Source organism: Colobus angolensis, unplaced genomic scaffold, assembly GCF_000951035.1.
Source record: "Colobus angolensis palliatus isolate OR3802 unplaced genomic scaffold, Cang.pa_1.0 Scaffold16, whole genome shotgun sequence".
NCBI lineage: Eukaryota > Metazoa > Chordata > Mammalia > Primates > Cercopithecidae > Colobus > Colobus angolensis.
In genome coordinates, this window is record NW_012114710.1 from 9143948 (window position 1) to 9162773 (window position 18826).

At 33.4% G+C, this 18826-nt stretch overlaps 1 protein-coding gene across 1 annotated transcript in view; it reads left to right on the forward strand.

Annotated features, from left to right (window-relative positions):
• MMP16 (matrix metallopeptidase 16 (membrane-inserted)) overlaps nucleotides 1–18826 on the forward strand; it is a 293161-nt gene that overhangs the window by 207214 nt on the left and 67121 nt on the right. The window contains exons 5-6 of the mRNA XM_011937076.1: nucleotides 5647–5808; nucleotides 7797–8008. Of these exons, the coding sequence (XP_011792466.1) occupies nucleotides 5647–5808; nucleotides 7797–8008 (374 nt within the window). The remainder of the gene's footprint in view (nucleotides 1–5646; nucleotides 5809–7796; nucleotides 8009–18826) is intronic.

The following is an 18826-nucleotide window of genomic DNA, read 5'->3' on the forward strand; positions in this document are numbered from 1 at the left end:
CTTAGTTGTGGACCTGGACTGTATGGGAGCTTATATAAGTTTCTGCCACTTACTGTGTAACTTTGGTCAAGTCCCATTGCCAGTGAAAGTCATAGTTTCTCAGTCTGTAGAATGGTAATAATAATAAAACCTAATTAGTATGGAGGGGAGTACATAAACTAACACATTAAGCACCTAGTACTCTACTGGGCACATATGACTATTAACTGATATTTCATCCTGTCACTTGCATAGTATAAAAACTATTTTTTTTTAATTCCACAAGCATTGGGGCATAATAATAGTCCTATGTACATCAAAAGACTTCAAAGGTCCGAGTGTATATAAAAATAAGTTAGGTTTGCTCTCTAAATCTCAATAAAATTTATCTGACACACATGTAAATGCTACTCGTAAGTGCATTGCAAGAAATTTACTCATCAATGGTAAGTAACTAATAAATGATTGCAATAATGAACATTTTTTCATACTCAAACTGTGTCTGACTCAATTGGGGGAAAGCATTTAGAGAAAAGACTGAGGGATGGTTCTAGAGTTTTGAGGTACTAGGGGAGCAGCCCAGTCTAGGTGGAATGTTGAAGGCAGGGATGGTGGGCAGGGAGAAGGCAAGAGAAGAACACTCTGAGAGACTCTAGGCTCCATGGAAGAGTAGTAGTGTCAGAAAGAGATACGTGAAAATCCACCTAAGATCAGCTTCTCTCAGCTTCTGTATTGCAAAGCTGTGACATAAGTCTTTTTAGGTGACCTGTGCCCCCAGGAAGTAAATACCAACGCTGCCTTTTATGGGTTGGCTGACTGAGCAAGTTCCATAGCCTCTGAGAGCTTTACTGGTAAAGCAGGAGTAATAAAGTTTAGGTCATGACATTTCAGTAACAAGTTCAGTGACATTTATAGTTCATAATAGATGCTCAATAAATAGTATTTCTTTTATGTTATTTTTTCAGACCCATGTATCAGACTTCTCTGGCTCTATGGAAGGAAACACGTTTTCCTGACCACGAAGAGAGTGGCCCTCTTTTCAGTGAAATGCAAAGAGAGTAATAGCATAGGTACAACACATAATGAAACCTAATTATCAAGTTTTCCAGACTTGAAAAAACACAGGAGATAAGGAAATAGATGATACTTCTACCTCTGGAAATTTTCAATCACAGATGTTCCTTCAGACCAAGAGTTATGCCAAGCCTTTTGAGTTTTGTACAGGGGGTTGAGATGGACAATATTTTAATCCCGTTTATTTCAGAAGTGCTATACAAACACTCACATGCTTCAAAGCAGCTTCCTTTCTACTGTATTTTTCAGTTCTTTCTTAGAATCACCTCTTAATCCTAACCAAATGGAGAGAAGAGAGAGTGCTAAAATACCCCATAGCATTTATCTATTGCTACACAAAAAATTACCCCAAAACCCAGCAACTTAAAACAACAATTCATTATCTCACATGGTTCTGAAGGTTAGAAATCCAGGAGCAGCTTAGCCAGGTGTTTCTGGCTAGGGTTATATCATGGATACCCATGTTGGCTGGGGCTGCACTCATAGGAAGGGGTTGGAAAATTCATTTCCAAGCTAACTCACATGGTTGTACAGGAGGCAGGGGTGAGGGGAGGAGGGGGGAGAGAGAGAGAGATAAGATGGAAGTCATGGATGTATTGTATGACCTCACCTTGGAAGTCAAATACCATCACTTCTGCCTTATTTTGCTGTGGCAAACTGATAAAATGCTGATGGACAACGTGAGTGTGAGATCAGGAGGTGAGGATCACTGTTGTCATCTCAGAGGCTGGCTCCCACATATTTCTTTAGCTTCTCAACTAGGGAAACCAACTGTATGCATATTCTGATAGGACTGCAGGTTGAGAAGACCCATTCCATCCTACCCATCCACTAAGCACTGGAGAAATTTCTACTAATCACAGGTTTGGTGATGATTTCTAATTTTTATTTCTAGATATGAACTGTAACATTTTAAGTATTTATATATATTTAAAATTAGAAATATGTTCAAATTTATTCTGTCAGTCTTTTAACCTACAGGTGAATATTAAGAGCATCAGAATTTTTCAGGGCAATTATGGTATGTGCTACAATCAAGTTATATATGAAAGACTAAGTATACACCAATGTAGAGGGACTGAATTGACCTGGGAATTTGGAGAAGGCTTCACAGAGGAGATGACTTTGATTTTTGTTTTAAAATATTAACAAGATCTTGCACAATTGACAGAGTCAAACTAGAAGATATATATTAGGAAAAAAAATGCTGAGTTTCAACAAGTTTTAGAAGACAGCATGCAAAGATAAACTTTGCAAAGCTCCAACACTAGGGGAAACTGTAATTCATTGAAACATACATATTTGATAAAAGTGTAAGCAAGGCAAAATATACCAAAATACATTTAACAAAAATGTAAGCAGTGCAATGACAAATTCACAACTCAGGGTAGTGATATGACCTCTGGAAGGAATGGAGGAGCCAAAGTTTTGGGATCACAAAATCATCAGAGAGAGAGAGATTAAGTGATGCTGGTGATATCCAAGTATTTTAGTAGGATTATAAATATTCCATAACAATTTGTATGTATAAAATATTACATGATCTTTTTTTAACATTCAGGATATGTCAGCAGGGAAGACAGTATCTGAAAATGCGTGGAAGGGTGAAGGACCTTGGAATAAAATACAGACATAATTATGACAAAGAAATGACAAATAATTAATTATCCTTCATAATATACAGTTTAGTATTCTAACATTGTATTGGAGTATACAAAGGAAAGGAGATTATAGATACAATTGAAAGCAACAAACTCAAAACTCAAAATCTTGCAAAAGAAGCAAGTACTATTTCTGTATTAAGAACCAAGAGACTGATTTTTCTCCTTTGTTGCCTGCTTGGTGATAAAATCAAAGCATATTGCAATTAAGGATTTCGAATAATGTGAATTAATGATAAGTTACAGCAGCAGTTATTATTTTCATCATTTGGAAAGAGGTCCAGTGCATTTTAATTGTCTGAAGCTTATCATGTGCCAACAACTTTTGTTCCTAGTGGAATTCAAATTACAGGGCAGTACTTTATTGAACAACTTACCCTTTTAAACTATTGTGAAGCTGCAAGCAAGGTTTAATTACATTATTGCCAATCATCTGAAGAATGGTAATTACTTGGAGCCCTTGGCCAATGTTTCTGATTAAAAGTGGTGTAGAGTACTCCACAGGTCATAAGTTCATATCCTGGTTCTATTAATTTTCTTCTAAACTTTACTTTATTCCTGAGACAAGGAATGATTCCACCCTTGGAAATGATGTTAAGGAAAAATATGAATGATCTGAAGAGAACAGAAACATGAAACAGAATGACTTTGGCTGTTATGACCTGTTTGCTATTATGTCTGTGTTGTTTTTGTCTTTTTGTATTCCTCTTTCTAGCCAAAAAAGGAAAAACAAAAAAAAATCTGAGACCAAGAGACTCTTTTCTTGTGAGAGGTTTGAAGTACCTTTAATAATTCACCTAGGCTCCTAGCCAAAATTTTGGTTTTGACTGAAAGCAATATTTATCTTCTTAAGAGTAAGACTGACTTCCTATGTGTTTAGAAACAGAGCAGGGTCTGTTTTTTCTAGTGAAGGGGACCTGATATGCAAGGAGGAGGGGATGAAAGTTGGAATTTTTTTTTTTTTCCCCTGTGAAGATTAAAACAAAAGTCCACGTCAGGACTTTCTGACCAAGAAGTTGCATCAGTTTTGCTAAAAGAAGGCCAAGAGTATCTGAAGCTATTTTCTGAGTCAGCACTGTCTTCTGACTGAGTTCAGGTGTGACTAGCTGTTCATGGTGAACTTGAATGCCAGTTCCTGAGTTTTCTGCTGTTCGTTCGACTGCCTGGGCTTCTTTTGTTCTTTTGTCTACTTGATAGATCTTTGTTTTGCCATTCGGTCTGCTGTTGGTGAAAATATCCTTTCACTTAGCCCATTGATAGCATGCTCCAGCCAAAATTGACCCATGTTTTCTGGGTGTGGGCATGCTCCGAAGCTATCCTTCTTCCACTTAACATGTTATTTAGGGTAGCAATAGGCCACATGGTTATCTGATTTATATTTTAACTAAGGTGTCTCTGATTCGAAATTACAAAGATGTTCATTGTAGCATTGGGGTTAGATGTTCCGTATCTAAACGTGAGTATAGCTTGTTTTCTTTCCAATCATCCTCTCACCTGTGAGTGCCCCCAAGACACAATCCTTAGTAGTTTTCTCCCTAAATTACGTACTTCCAAACACCGTCATAGTTATGCAGCTCTTCATGAGTAACTTCCTCCTTCCTTCTGTTTTCCTTTTTTTCTTCCTCCTGTGACTACCATGTTCCCTAGACAGCCCCCAATAACCATACTCTATTAGTATTTTTACTCAGGTAGACCACAGGAAGTACTATCAATGACTCATTTTTGGTATGCTAATATCATATGAAGAGTCAGTCTCGTGATCTCATCTATTCCTCTGTGACAGACTACTCCAGAGTGGAAAAAATGTTGGTTATTCGCCTGGCTTTTGGGTTCAAAAAATAGTCTTCTGAAGGCAATTATCATAGTACATTATAAAAATGGTTGGAAAGGAGTTTTCATGGAAATAATGCTGGTTGAAATTATTAAATATTTTCATTCATGGCAAGTATTCATGTGAAATATTAGCCTTCATGTTCAATCACATTAAACTTTTCACTTAGAAGCATAACCCTTAGAAATGTAACAGCCCCAACTATTTGATACATCATGTTGCCCAACTAGATGTTTAGCATTAAATGTATAGATGTAGGACCACCTTTTTCTCCCATAATGCATATGGTTATGATGATCCAGAGTGAGCAAAATGTAGAAGTCATCAACAGGGGGTTGAATGCATAAAATCGCACCAAATATCTCTGCAGAGGAGTTTTTACTCAATAGACTTCACTGTACAAGTTTACCACAGGTGGAAATTTTCAGTGATGAATAGCAACTCTTAAGATAAATGTATTTGGTTCAGATTACGTATGAAAAGATTAGAATTGGTATTTATAGAGCTAGGACTAGCATTCTAGTTAGTATGACTAATAGCCTATAGATTTTATTTTACATTATTATGTTTCTATATTCTATGCTAGCAAAAAATTAAAGCTTTAGTCTAGGAGTCAGAATATCTTGAATCCCACTCTCAGCTCTTTGCTGTTCCTGACAAGGAACTTAATTTACTCATTGGTGTAAAAATAAGGAAGGTATCTGCCCTGTATTTTTTACTAAGTTGTTAGAATTATATTAAATGTGAGGCATATTAAAGTAAGATGTTTCACATTATGTGTTTCATAATTAGAAGAGTACTTTGGCAGCAGTAGTATCGGTTTCCGATGCTGCTGTTCTTCAACTTTTATTCTTTTTTCTTCCCTTTTGGATTCTAAATATCTGTGAGTTTATCACGACCACCTCCTCCCTTGACCCTTTTTTGAACGAACGATATTGGATTTTTGCCAGTAGGAAAGCCAATGATGAAACCATACTAATAGTTGAAGGAAAGAGTTCCTCCTATTTTTCTTGGGTAAAATGTTGATAATACCAAATTGTCCTTTTCAATTCTACATTTGGATATTAGTTACAATAACTTATTTTCTTCTTGTTCACATAGGAAATGACTTATTTCTTGTGGCAGTTCATGAACTGGGACATGCTCTGGGATTGGAGCATTCCAATGACCCCACTGCCATCATGGCTCCATTTTACCAGTACATGGAAACAGACAACTTCAAACTACCTAATGATGATTTGCAGGGCATCCAGAAGATATATGGTAGGTTACTACTTTTTCCATTTGCTTAATCCTGTAGCGAAGTCCAGAAATTCTGCTGTGTTTTCTTCTTTGAGATAGATGCTCTAAGAATAAACAGATAACTACAGAAAAAGTATGTAGCTGGCCTACTGGCAAAACTATTCTATCAATTGAATTCTGTTGGCAAAGGTCCCAGATATCTTAATGTATAGATTATGGGAACATGTTAAGCACTGATGAAATTTTCTTACTGAGTTTGGTTGTAAAACCTGCAGTTACAGTGAAGTTCTAATAAACTTTAGTTTTTAAAATTCAGGGAAAAATATGTAGTAAGTGAATGTAACAAAAAAAAAACAGGGAAAAATATAAGACTTTCGTATATAAAATGCTGAGACTTTTCTACAAACTGATAGATTGACTCACAGTTTGTGAGAGATGGTGTTAGGTATTTCCTAGACAAAACACTTTTGAAGGTCCACAAAATACCCTTGTGTGATAGATACAAGAAATTGACCCCAAAGTCATGTAATGATTTATTGACCTAGAGTAAGAGTTAACAAATAAGAGAGTGAAATTAACAAGTGGTGAAGTTTATTAATACAGAATACAAAATAAATTTTTAGTATAGTAATGTCATTTTTATTCACTCAATGAATGCAAATTAAGAGAAAAGGGGAAAGACTATTATGCATATTTACTATAATCCTAACTTCCTCATACAACCATTGACCTTTATAAAGACATTTATTTCACACATAGTAGCAAAGAACTTGACATTTATAATTAATATATAGCAAATATGCTTTACTAAATTAATGAAGTGAAGCTTTTATTTTTACAATACAAAGACAAACGTGTGCTATCTGTGTGTTAATATCCAGTATCCAGAAGATGTCTTTTGCGTTTTTAAGCAGCATAGTTTAAGTTCACTAATTCGTTTTGCATTCATTTGTTTTCTTTTAATTTTAATAACTCAGTGGTAAGTATTCTCTCAGGGTTAAATTAGATTTGTTTAAAAAAGGTCAATTTTTATGCTACTCTTTAGTTTGCTGGGATACCAAGAAGAGAGAAATGTCTGACTCAGTGCTAAATATCTCTTTTGTGGAATTGAGCTATCCTATGTCTAAGTGTGTGTCATCAGAAATTCTTCTTAAGTGGTTCACTGAAAGAAGTCTCTTTCTCATGACCTCATGAATTAGTAGTCTAGACTGAAGGTCTGCAAAAGAATATTCTTCTCATACCTAAATATTAAGTGCAAACAGCTTTACATCTTTTTTAAAAAACGTGAATCTCTTGAGAATGATGCTTAACATCTGTACCAAATTACATGTGTAAACTTTGTCTTGATTTAGAAGCCCTTTTGAGAAATACTTCTTCACATTAATATTTTACTGGTGGTATTTTAATCAATAGGTATTTTAGATTCACTACTTAAAGGAAACACTCTTCCAGCAATTTGTCAAAATATTTCATTAGAAGAAAACAGTGAAAATCAGTAAGAGTATAAAATAGTTTTGACACATTGGATAGAATAAACTTTGCTTAGTTAATGTTTATCTTTTGGAAATATTTTCATAGAATCATTATCTATCGAAATCTATCGAAATAACTTTGTTGGAGCTTACTTACATGGCTCCAGTATTCATTTTCATTTATTTATTATTTATATACCACCTACTTCCAAAAAAGTTCTGAAGGCAGCTTTCCCAAAAATAACTGTGGTGAAGCTATGAAAAATATTATTAAAAAATAACAAAGGAAATCTAGCTACCTGGATCTAGAATCTAGCATGATAAGGACAGTTTCAGATAGACTTGGCAATGCTTTTTTGGGGTAAGATAATTTGGTTTTTTTTTTTTTTTTTTTTTTTCAGAAAATATACGATCTTAAAGACCTCCTAGTTCACTTAGTCTGTGCCCTCTGCTGATAAGTGATTGTTCTCTGTAGCATATTTTCCAGCTCTATTCCAGTTTTAAGTGAGCCAAGCACTGTCCTCATATTTTCAAAAGGTCCACCTGACAAGATTCCTCCACCTACAAGACCTCTACCAACAGTGCCCCCTCACCGCTCTATTCCTCCGGCTGACCCAAGGAAGAATGACAGACCAAAACCTCCTAGGCCTCCCACCGGCAGACCCTCCTATCCTGGAGCCAAACCCAACATCTGTGATGGGAACTTTAACACTCTAGCTATTCTTCGCCGTGAGATGTTTGTTTTCAAGGTAGGAGACTGTGATTTTTTTTTTTTTTTAACAGTAGATCAAATGTCTAGTGTTGCTTTAGAAAACAAGTTCTCATTCATTCTAACATTACCTTCCCAGCCCTCTCACAGTTAGAAAGTTCAAAAAAAAATTTTAAAAAATAAATGCACAAATGGGCTTAAATGTCTAGCAGAAGATTGCTGTAACATACTATTTTGGGAATGCATTTATGTCAGCAGAAGCTAAAATGCCTAAAATGTGAGGGTAAAAAAAAATGCTGCATGTTATGAAGAGATAAAATAGCATAATTTGAATCATGAATAGGAACTAATAGGGATGATTTGCTTGGGAGCTTAGCCACTTCCAGGCATACTGCAGCTATTGTATCTTTGGTTTACATATCTTTATGAGATCCCTGTAATTTCATTTGACCACTACAGCATTGTTTTACAGGAAGAGCATTGATCATTTTGTTTGGGGTCCATGGGTAGCCATTTGAGTTAAATCTCCTCTATGAGGCAATCATTTTGACTTTGCATATATATGTTATTGTTTTGATGTTGTTAGGCAGTTGTATCTAATTTATATATATTTTTTAAAGGCTACAAGCTGAAACTAATTTTACATTTGCAAAAATACTTTTAATGTTGGGGTCTCAGAAAATAACACTAATAAACAGTATATCAAAAGTAAATTATATAATATTGGAAGGTGAATATAATACTGAAAAATACTTCCCCCTCGAGTATTTGTAAGCCAGTCTTAAAGATTAAGAAAGTAAGTTTGGATGTTGGTAGTAGAGTATTAAAAGAATCACATTTTGCCAATATTATTTATTTTAAAATAAAACAATGTGCTCTCAGTTTTGGTGAACATAAATCAATAAATAATCAAATGCTCTTCTACTTACATACTGTAATTTTCTGTCTACTAGAAGCTATCATTTAAAAATACAGATTTCATATAATTTTAACTAGATAAAATGCTCTATTTCTTTGTTGAAAAATAAGATCTGGATTTGATATAATATGCATGAAAGCATCATACTTTCCAGGAAAAAATCAATGTGTTTCTTCAAGCACATGAATAGATTTTTGAACTCTATAAATGCCCTGTAATACTTAATTTGATATCGCCATTCTATTTCAAGTAGTTTAATAAATTTAGATTCAAAGAGTAAAGAAAATCTTACTTTTGTTGCTCATTGTGTTACTCTGTGTTACTCATATTGTTAGTCATTGTGGCTAAGCCCACAGCAACTAGTTGAAATGAACACAAAGTGCAATCTTGTTTGTTCCACAAGACACCTGATGAAAACTGAAGGGTTGGCAGAATTTCAACATTGCAGGCTTTATACCTTGATATCATAATAATAACACAAATGCATCAACCTTATCTGAGAATATGATGTGAAATTGACTCTGGGTACATTATTTTTTCATTATTCCTGTATATCTAAGTAGGTTGCTGATTTCTGAGGAGACTGGTGTCTTCATATCTAGTGATCGCTTTCAACAGACTCTTTGCTCTGCACATTGTAAGTTTAGTAAGTGCTGTTGACTAACAAAATAAAGTCCTGTGATCACTGTTTCCTGAAATCAGGAACTGATAAAAAATGCATGGATCAGATTCTCAAGTAGAAATGCAATAGCTGCTACTTTCAATATCAAAACAGGTATATAAAAAATATAAGTAAGGCATGCTTCCCTAAACTCTGAGGTTATATTGGATTCCTTTATCAAAATCCCTGACAGGACAGAGTTTCTAAAATCTTCCCTATTTTCATTTTCTCAGTAATTCCAAGAATTATTGCTTTCTTTCTAAGAATAATTTCTCTGGAAGATAACATCTTCTAATAGGCATTTTTTTCTTTGTAATATCCATTTGCTTAGTGAATGTTTTGTCACATAATTTCATACTTTTTGTTTTTATCTCATCTTTGATAGAATGTGTCTGTGTGCCCAGTATACTTGCCTAGGCATCAAGACTGTGTGAATAGAAACTAGCATCCCTGTCTTTGCAGAGCTCATATTTCAGGAATGAAGACAAACTTGAACATTAATACTTTTAATACATAAGAGTAAAAGTAATGACAATGAAACAAAGAGAAAGTACTGAAGTCTAATCAAACAAGAAATTTTACTGAGATTGGAGTTTTAATGAATTTTGAGACAAATTTTCTAGGCACCTTAAAGAAGTGGGTGGTGCAGCAATAGGTTTGCATATGGAGGGGGAAAAAAACAGACATGTTACTATCTAGTATAAAGTGATAATCTTTTAATTCAGACATATGCAACATTGGATAGATGTAAAGAAAGCATGATTGCATGATATCTGACTCTTAGTTAATAGTTGTCATAGATTCGGTAACCATTATGTGTCTCTGACCTCATAAAAATACTGCAAGGTAGATAACATTCTGTTTTACAAATTTAAAAAACTGAAAATCAGAAAAGTGTTGTTGAAACACTTCTAAGAGGTAGTCAATGGCTGAACACAGGTCTACTTGATTCCAAAATCTATGTTTTCCCCACTAAACTTTTTGCTTTGTTACCTGAAATAATTGAGAAAAGTTTCAAAAGAAAAGTAGACTTTCAACTATATTTTGAAATGGTAAGTATTCAAGAAATATTTATTGCATTCATACTGTATGGTAGATATTATTTTAGGCACTGGCTATGTAGCAGTGAACAAAATAGGCTACACTTGGGTTTCTTGCAAATTGCATTCTAGTCTTCAAGGTGGACACGTGGGTGAGGGGCTTCACACAGATGTTCCACTTGTGAATGTCACAGAAGGATGTGAGAATGCTTACATATGACAGAGCCTGGAATTCTGTTTTTCAGTGCCAATGACAGCTGATTGGTCTCCTAATTTCTCCTCTATACTTACTTAGTCTAGACTGCCTTTACTTCTAAATTAATGTCATTACCCCATATCTGATCTTTCTCCCATTTCAACATTTCTTCAATATATGCATCATTATTTTTCATATTTTGCTCCTTATTGACTGTCTCTTCAAATATTTTTAGTATTGCTCATTGTTTGATCTCACTCTTATTAATATAAGTTGATTTTCTACTCTTGTTTATTACAGACTCTACACAATTTAGAAGTGTCTTCATCTCCTCAACGCTTACCCATCAACACTTATTTTCTCCTAAATTTTAATGTCTGGGGATAGCTTCTTGAGTCTCTGCCTATCCAAATGTTCCATCCTCAGCATCTTCTGATGTCCCATCTTCTCTGATTGATTCTCTCTAGTGATTTTTATATTCTCTATATTCATTCAATTAGCATGTTATTTATTTCTGTCTTCTCTAATTATGTATTACTGAAATGTGTTCCTCAACAAGATTTTTACTTCTCCAGAGCGGAGATCGGTTCACGTGACCTTCATAGTGCTCAGTGCTAATGAATAGGGATGTCATTGTAAGAATTGCATAATCAAACTGTGACAAATATTATTTTTATATTATGATAGTCAGGCTAAATGAAATCCTTGAAGCATTTTATTTTGGTAAGTTGTTATTCCTTGCCCAAAGATTTCAATGAGTTTTATTTATGTAAATTCTATATGTGTGATTTTTAAGCCAAAAATAAGAAAATCTAGATATAAGCAAAAGGTAATATCATCAGATAATTTTGTTTTCTTGTGAGAAAAAAGCCTTTCTTTATAATAGAACTCTCAGCATAATGCTTTTTGGTTGTGAGCTTCTTCTCAGAGCATCTGATTTACATTGCACTTTCCAGGCATCCATTTATTTAAAGCGAGTTCACCTAGACATGTGTTTCTGTAGGAGGTGGGATATGTTTATACATACGTACACACAGACACACAGACACACACACACACACACACACACACACACACACACACATACCATTCTGTCCTTATGCATGAAAAATTTAAGCCATGCAGCTTTATAATCTTTAGAGAATGTAAACCACCTAATCCAAGGAAATGAGAATCAAAACAAAATGCCAAAGGAGAGAGAAACAAAATAACAATAACAAAGAAGCTTTGTCCTTACCCTAGAAAAGGTGATTTTAATACTACTCCTTGAAGAGTGTAAGCTGTTATAACTAAACTGACAACAGCAAGAGCTGATTGTTCAAATGAATACTCTCAAAGCACCTTTGGACTACAAGATAAGAACACTGAATATTTCAGTTATTTAATTGTGTAAAAAAAGCAGAAGGCAAGAATTAGCCAAAGTTGTACAGAATGTATTTCAGTACACAATATTTCACTATGTATGCATGAATGCATATAGTGGTAACTATATTCTTTTGAAGCTGGAAATAGGAAGAATTGTATACAGCACTAGAAATTCCTTTAGTGTCCAAAAAGAAAGGATAGTTGCTTTTGATTACTGACCAGTTCCTTAAGAGGAATAAGCAAAGGCTAGTCCTTTACACTAGAACTAGAAAGGTTAATTTGCAGAGGCAAAGCTATCGTGGAACAGTATTCAAAGAAGTATAGTAAACATCTTTCCAGTTAATCTACAAGAGCAAGTCTCATGGCTCTGAGTCAGGAAAGAATTTCATCATTTACCCAAAAAAAGTCAAGCCAAAGCAAATATTATTTGTTTTTTCCTTTGTCTAATTCTTATCTGTTCATTTATCATACACTGTTTATTCTTAGATAGGACCATCTTCACTTATGACCACCTTCTTAATTCTACTGAAGAATCATAGTTCAAGTAAGTACAGAGTATGGCTCAATTTCGTTTGCCAAGGTGGTTTTCTTTCATAAACATCCCATAACATCTTAATTATTATAGTATCCCCCAAATTAGTTTTTTTGCTTCCTCCCTTGCTGTCTCCTTTCAGTCTGTTGTCAATACTGCGTACTGAATGACACTGTGAAACGATGCATCAAATCATACCACTGCACTGCTAAAAAGTCTTCAATACCTGACTTGAATAAAAGCCAAAGTTATTTCATTTGCTCACAAGGCTACATGATCAGCCCATTTCCCCATACCTCTCTGATCTTACCTCCTCTATCTTATTTTGCTCATTTTTACTCACTGAACTCCAGCCACACTTCTCCCAGTTGTTTCTGGAACATTTCAAACACTCGTGGCTCTACAGGCCTGTCCCTGTCAGTACCAAATATTCGCTTATTTTCCAGATTTCTACTGCAGTATGTAGAGCAGCAGAAGGCTTTCACCAATCTATATTTCTGTCCAGACTGTCACTTCACAGGTCTAGATTGGTCTAGATATATGAAAAGGAACTGCAATATGTGTAGAATTTCAAAAATGTTAACTATGGATCATATATATTTTGGCATCTTGTAACCCCATATAGTGGGATGGATTTTTCTCTCACCCTTATAAGAATTATCTCCCAAGTCTCAATTTAGTGGTACAACTTATTCTTGTTGCATAGTTGTATGTCTTTCTTTACATTCGGATAAGATCTTCCTTAAACTCTTTGACATTAAATATAGACTTTGAGTCAGATCCCCTTTGCCGTATGCTCCACACAAAGACTGTAGCTATCTGATTCTATGCTGAATTACACAGTGTCCTGAACATAGTAGACAAATATTTGCTAAGTATATCTGATCTTACTTTCCTCATTTGTATAATGGCTAATAAACTCCATCATAGATGTATTGTAAGCTCAGGAAATGGTAGCTTTTATGTAGCAAAGCAGACTTAGCATTTTTAACTTTTCATCACATGAATTAACTCAAATTCTGATACTATTTGAAATTATTTTTAAAATAACATTTAGCTGAATAAAAATTACAGTATATGGCCATAATTCTCATGATATAAAGGAGGTGAATGAAACAGTTTGTTATTATTCATATCATATCACTTTACTCAATGGAATGATTCAAAGCTGTTTTGTTGGCAGACAGTCCGAAAAGTGTTTTACAAACAAAACAATACTTAACAGAAATCACACAGCACAGGGTAATCGAAAATTACTTTGAGTCACAACTTAATTCCATACTGCAAGGAAATGTCCTAATAATATTAATAGTGTGTTGTAATTGGGTCTAGAATCACATAAGACCAAAGGGAGCAATTGCCAAGACATGGAAAGCAGAGAATTATAAAGTTTTCCTGTAGTACGAAATCATAGTCTTTTAAATATTTTCGTACACATTTTAGGAAGCAGGTGGAATTATATGTAATGCTGCATATAATGCCAATGTTAATTGATTTCTAAAATATTTGTATTTACAATTATGCTTTAAAATTTTTCCTTGAAACCTTTAAATGTTTTAATTGACATTTCCTGGCTTCTTTGCTATTAAAGGCAAGTATTAGTCAGTAGGAATGGGCTCAGTCACCTGAGTTTCCAATTTTCTTCTCAGTCACTTTATTTTAAATATTTTGAGCATGTATTTGGATACTGTTTTGGATTCAGTAAAATTATTTTTTAATGGTATAAAACAGAATATTTAATATATACTTTATGGTGCATATTTTGGAATTTAGGGTATATTTTATTATGTACATTTTATTTTGGTATAATTTTCAAATAAAGGCAAGACAATTCCCTATAATCATGCAAAAATGTTTTCTGAAATTATATTAATTGTGGTTCAGTTTAAAAACCCTTTTACTCCATAGCAATACTATCCAAATCTTTTCCATGTTAAAAATGTCTGTTTTTCTGTCTGTGTTTTGTGTATGTTATAATTTATCTTTTTATATTGACATTTTTGCATAGAAAGCACTTATATTCACAATTCATGTTTCAGAATGCTTTTACATTAATTCAAGATAAATAAGCAAAGTTTTGTTTCAAGATTTATAGTGCACATGAAAAGCATTTTATTTTAGGAACTTTGAAAAAATAACACTTTTCTGATTTTTTCTTTCAAATTTGGCATTTGTGAATGTGCCACTGTTGTCCTCTTATATTTCTTTAAAGCAAAAATTAGACTTTATTCTTTGTATTCCCTTTTTAAAATTTTAGTTAACTATGTTGTAATTATCATTGTGCTTTATGGATTATGTGAAGTTATTTAAACATTCACCCAGGTCTTCACAATCTCTTAAAAGCATTTATTTATTTTATCTTTCAAAAGACGGTCTTACAAGTATAAATCTTTAAAATAAAATAGGTGTGAAAGCTGTAATTATTTGCAAATTAGGTAATAGTCTACCTGAAAAAGTCCATGAAAATCAACAGAAAAAAAATTAAAACTATTAACACTGTTAAGAAAGACTTCCTAAACCATAGGAAAAAAATAAAATATAACTTATCTAATAACTATATAGACTATATAAATGGAAAATATTTTTTGACACAAATGAATAACTCATTGGATTACACTTAACTAGAAGAGCCTGGCACATTCATAACATTCAATAAATATGTATTTAATAAACAGTCTTTTTACTTCTAACTCTGTCTTCTCTGCATTTAACCTTCATGAGAGAAGTTCATGATTGTCTTGTTTGTCTGTTCCCAGTGCTTAGAAGACTACGTACAATTATCACTTCATAATTATTTCTCAGTTAAGTGGATCTGATATACAGTATGTATAAACAAAAGCAACAACAGACTTTACAACACACAACTTTACAATACACAATTGTAATGATGGAAATCTAAAAGAATTGAATAAATGGAGAGATTTACCAAGTGCTTGGATGGGAAAAACTTAATATTGGAAAAGCATTACTCTCCCACATTATTCTACAAAGTAAAAATTATTCCAGTCATAACTTCAGTGGAATTAGGGATGGGAGACCTTACACTTTAAGATTCCAACTTACATGTAAAAGGACAGTAATTGCCAGTTTCATGGACAGTGTTGTGGACAGGATAGTAATTGTAAGTCTTATGCCAAACTTGTAATCCCAGCTCTATCAATCACCACTCCCTGCATACCACAACTGATTTTTCAATACTCAGTTTTTCAGGATAGATGTTGCCCCTCCAGATATTCCATATTATATAAAGAAGAAAAAGGAGCAAAATTGAAACATATAGTAACCATGACAAGGAAAATAGACAAATGCTTAGTGTCCTTACTATGGCTGGGCTTTGTTGCCTTCCTAGATTAAAAAGATGCCTGGGTGAGCAGGAATGTTAAGTTGTGCAAATTACTCTCTCAGAAAACATCAAGAATTTATTAACAGGAGAAAGAGAGGGAGTGGATGTTGGTTAGATAGCTAGCCAATTTTACAACATTTTCTAAAGCTTATTTCTTTATGAAGAGAGTTGCTGATTTTTATGTGTTAATTGTGTGACCGGTGAACTTACAGAATTCTTCATTATTTTTAATGTTTTTTTCACCTGGCATTCAGGAATGTTTTTCAGTTTAAATCTTTATACTTCATCTAGAATTTACTTTGGTATAAGGTATAAATAGGGATTTTAATTTTTGTCCAAGTTATTAACCTAGCTTTATCCTATTTTTTATTATTGATAAAAGTTTCATATTCCACATATATTGGAATAATAATACAGATAACACCTATTAAGCACCTAAGATGATTTTTTCATATGTTTTACATGGATTATCATTTTTATATCTGACATCATATGAGAAAGAGAGACATAAAAGTTAATTCATTCCCATATATCAAGCTATGGACAGCTTACCTCTGAATTTCTTGTTTTTATTCCTAATAGTTTTTCATTGTACTCAACAAGTGTATTTATATTTTTTGTTAAATGCAGATGAATTTCTCCTAATTAACACCAAAATATGGAAAAAGAAACAATCTCAACACAATAGCAATATAAAATAAAACATCTAGGGCTACACTTATAAAAAAATGTGCAGAACTTCTGTGAATAAAAATTAGAACTTTATTGTAGAACAAAAATACAATTTTGATAAATAGAAAGATGTATCCTATTCTTGATTAAAAGATTCACTCTACTAAAAATTTTGATTCTTTGTATCCATCTTTAAATCAGTCTGATTCCAATACTCAGGAGAAAATATAACATGAAATATTCAAAATCTTAAAGAATAACAAAATATATAATTTTAAAGATAAAAATAGAGAAGCACTGAAAAGAATTTCCATGTATTTGAATGAAATATTCAGTATTGTAAAAAAAATTACTTTCCCTGATTATTCTAAAACTTAAAAGTAATTCCACTGAAAGTCCCCAGACTTGAGTAAATGAAAATTATGATATTCATTTATAAGAAGACTTGATAAAATTAAAATGGCTAAGAAAAATAGCACCTTAGGCCGGGCGCGGTGGCTCAAGCCTGTAATCCCAGCACTTTGGGAGGCCAAGACGGGCGGATCACGAGGTCAGGAGATCGAGACCATCCTGGCTAACATGGCGAAACCCCGTCTCTACTAAAAATACAAAAAACTAGCCGGGCGACGTGGCAGACGCCTGTAGTCCCAGCTACTCGGGAGGCTGAGGCAGGAGAATGGCGTGAACCCGGGAGTCGGAGCTTGCAGTGAGCTGAGATCCCGCCACTGCACTCCAGCCTGGGCGGCAGAGCGAGACTCTGTCTCAAAAAAAAAAAAAAAAAAAAACAAAAAGCACCTTAGTTTTTAACCAGGTAACATAAAAGATTATATAGAAAAGTATAAATGTATAAAATACAAAAGACTCTACTACTGGATTTTAAAACTTACTGTTACGCAAATTTATTTAAAATTGGATGACACTTAGAGATTACTAGATAGGACAAATGAACAGAATAGAGTCAGGGGAAAAAATTTAAATAAATTCCAAGGTGGATCAACTATTTAAAATGGAAACATTAAGCCATAAAAGTACTAGAATAAAACTTACAAAATCTTTTCTATTTTGATTATATGTATATATACTTTGAAATTGAGTTGTTTCTAAATAAGCTACAAAATTAAAAAGCTATTTGTAATACCTTGATAGATTTAATAACATTTAATATAGACATTTCTGCATGGCTGAAAATATTTATGAATCCACTTGAAAAGCAATACACACATAAGAAGTGTTACTTTAAAAAATTATAATAGGCTTAGAAATGAAAAAAAGGAAATGCACCCAGTTGAAAAATTACATGAAGATAAAGAAATGCATATACATTTTAAGGAATAACAAGTAACTCATACATACTTACAGAAGTATATGCAAATTTATATTTACAGTGAGTTTTTTTAAATTCATTCTGACAAAGGTCAAAGGTTAATAGTATCTTACATTTGTGAGAATGTGGGGAACTAGCACTGTGATTCTGTTAATGTGAGTATGCATTTTTCCTACATTTCAGAAAAACATTTGATCACCAGGAATCTTTGCCTGGGAAAGGTTTTTTGAAGATTTACTCTCAAAAGCATTCAAAGGCTGTGTACATAAACAGTCATTTCAGCCTTTTTGGCAGAAAACTGGAAACAATGTAAATATCCAGTAAGAGGAACTTAGCCTTAGACATATCCTAGCCAATGTAATACAATGTAGCTATTTTAAAGAATAAGGTTGAATTTCCAAGATACGTATTTTTAAAGTGAGGTACAGAGCAATTTTTAAACCATGCTATTTAAGAGGGAGAAGTTTGGGAACACATACTCATACCCAGATACCTATGTATACCCAGTTACACACTCATACCTAGATGCAAATTATCCCTAAAAGGGACACAAGAAACTGAAAGTACTAAGTGTCTCTGAGGTGATGATACATGTAGTCAGAGGTAAGAAAGAAAGTGAAATCTACAATTTAGGTGATTTTAATCTGTAACTATAAATACATATATATACATAACATGTAAATATGTATACACACATATATCTATGCATGTGTGTATATATATTTGCACATATACAAATATATTTATAAAAATTCTCAAAGGACTAATACTGTAATGTTAAGTACAGTTATCTCTGGATGATAAAA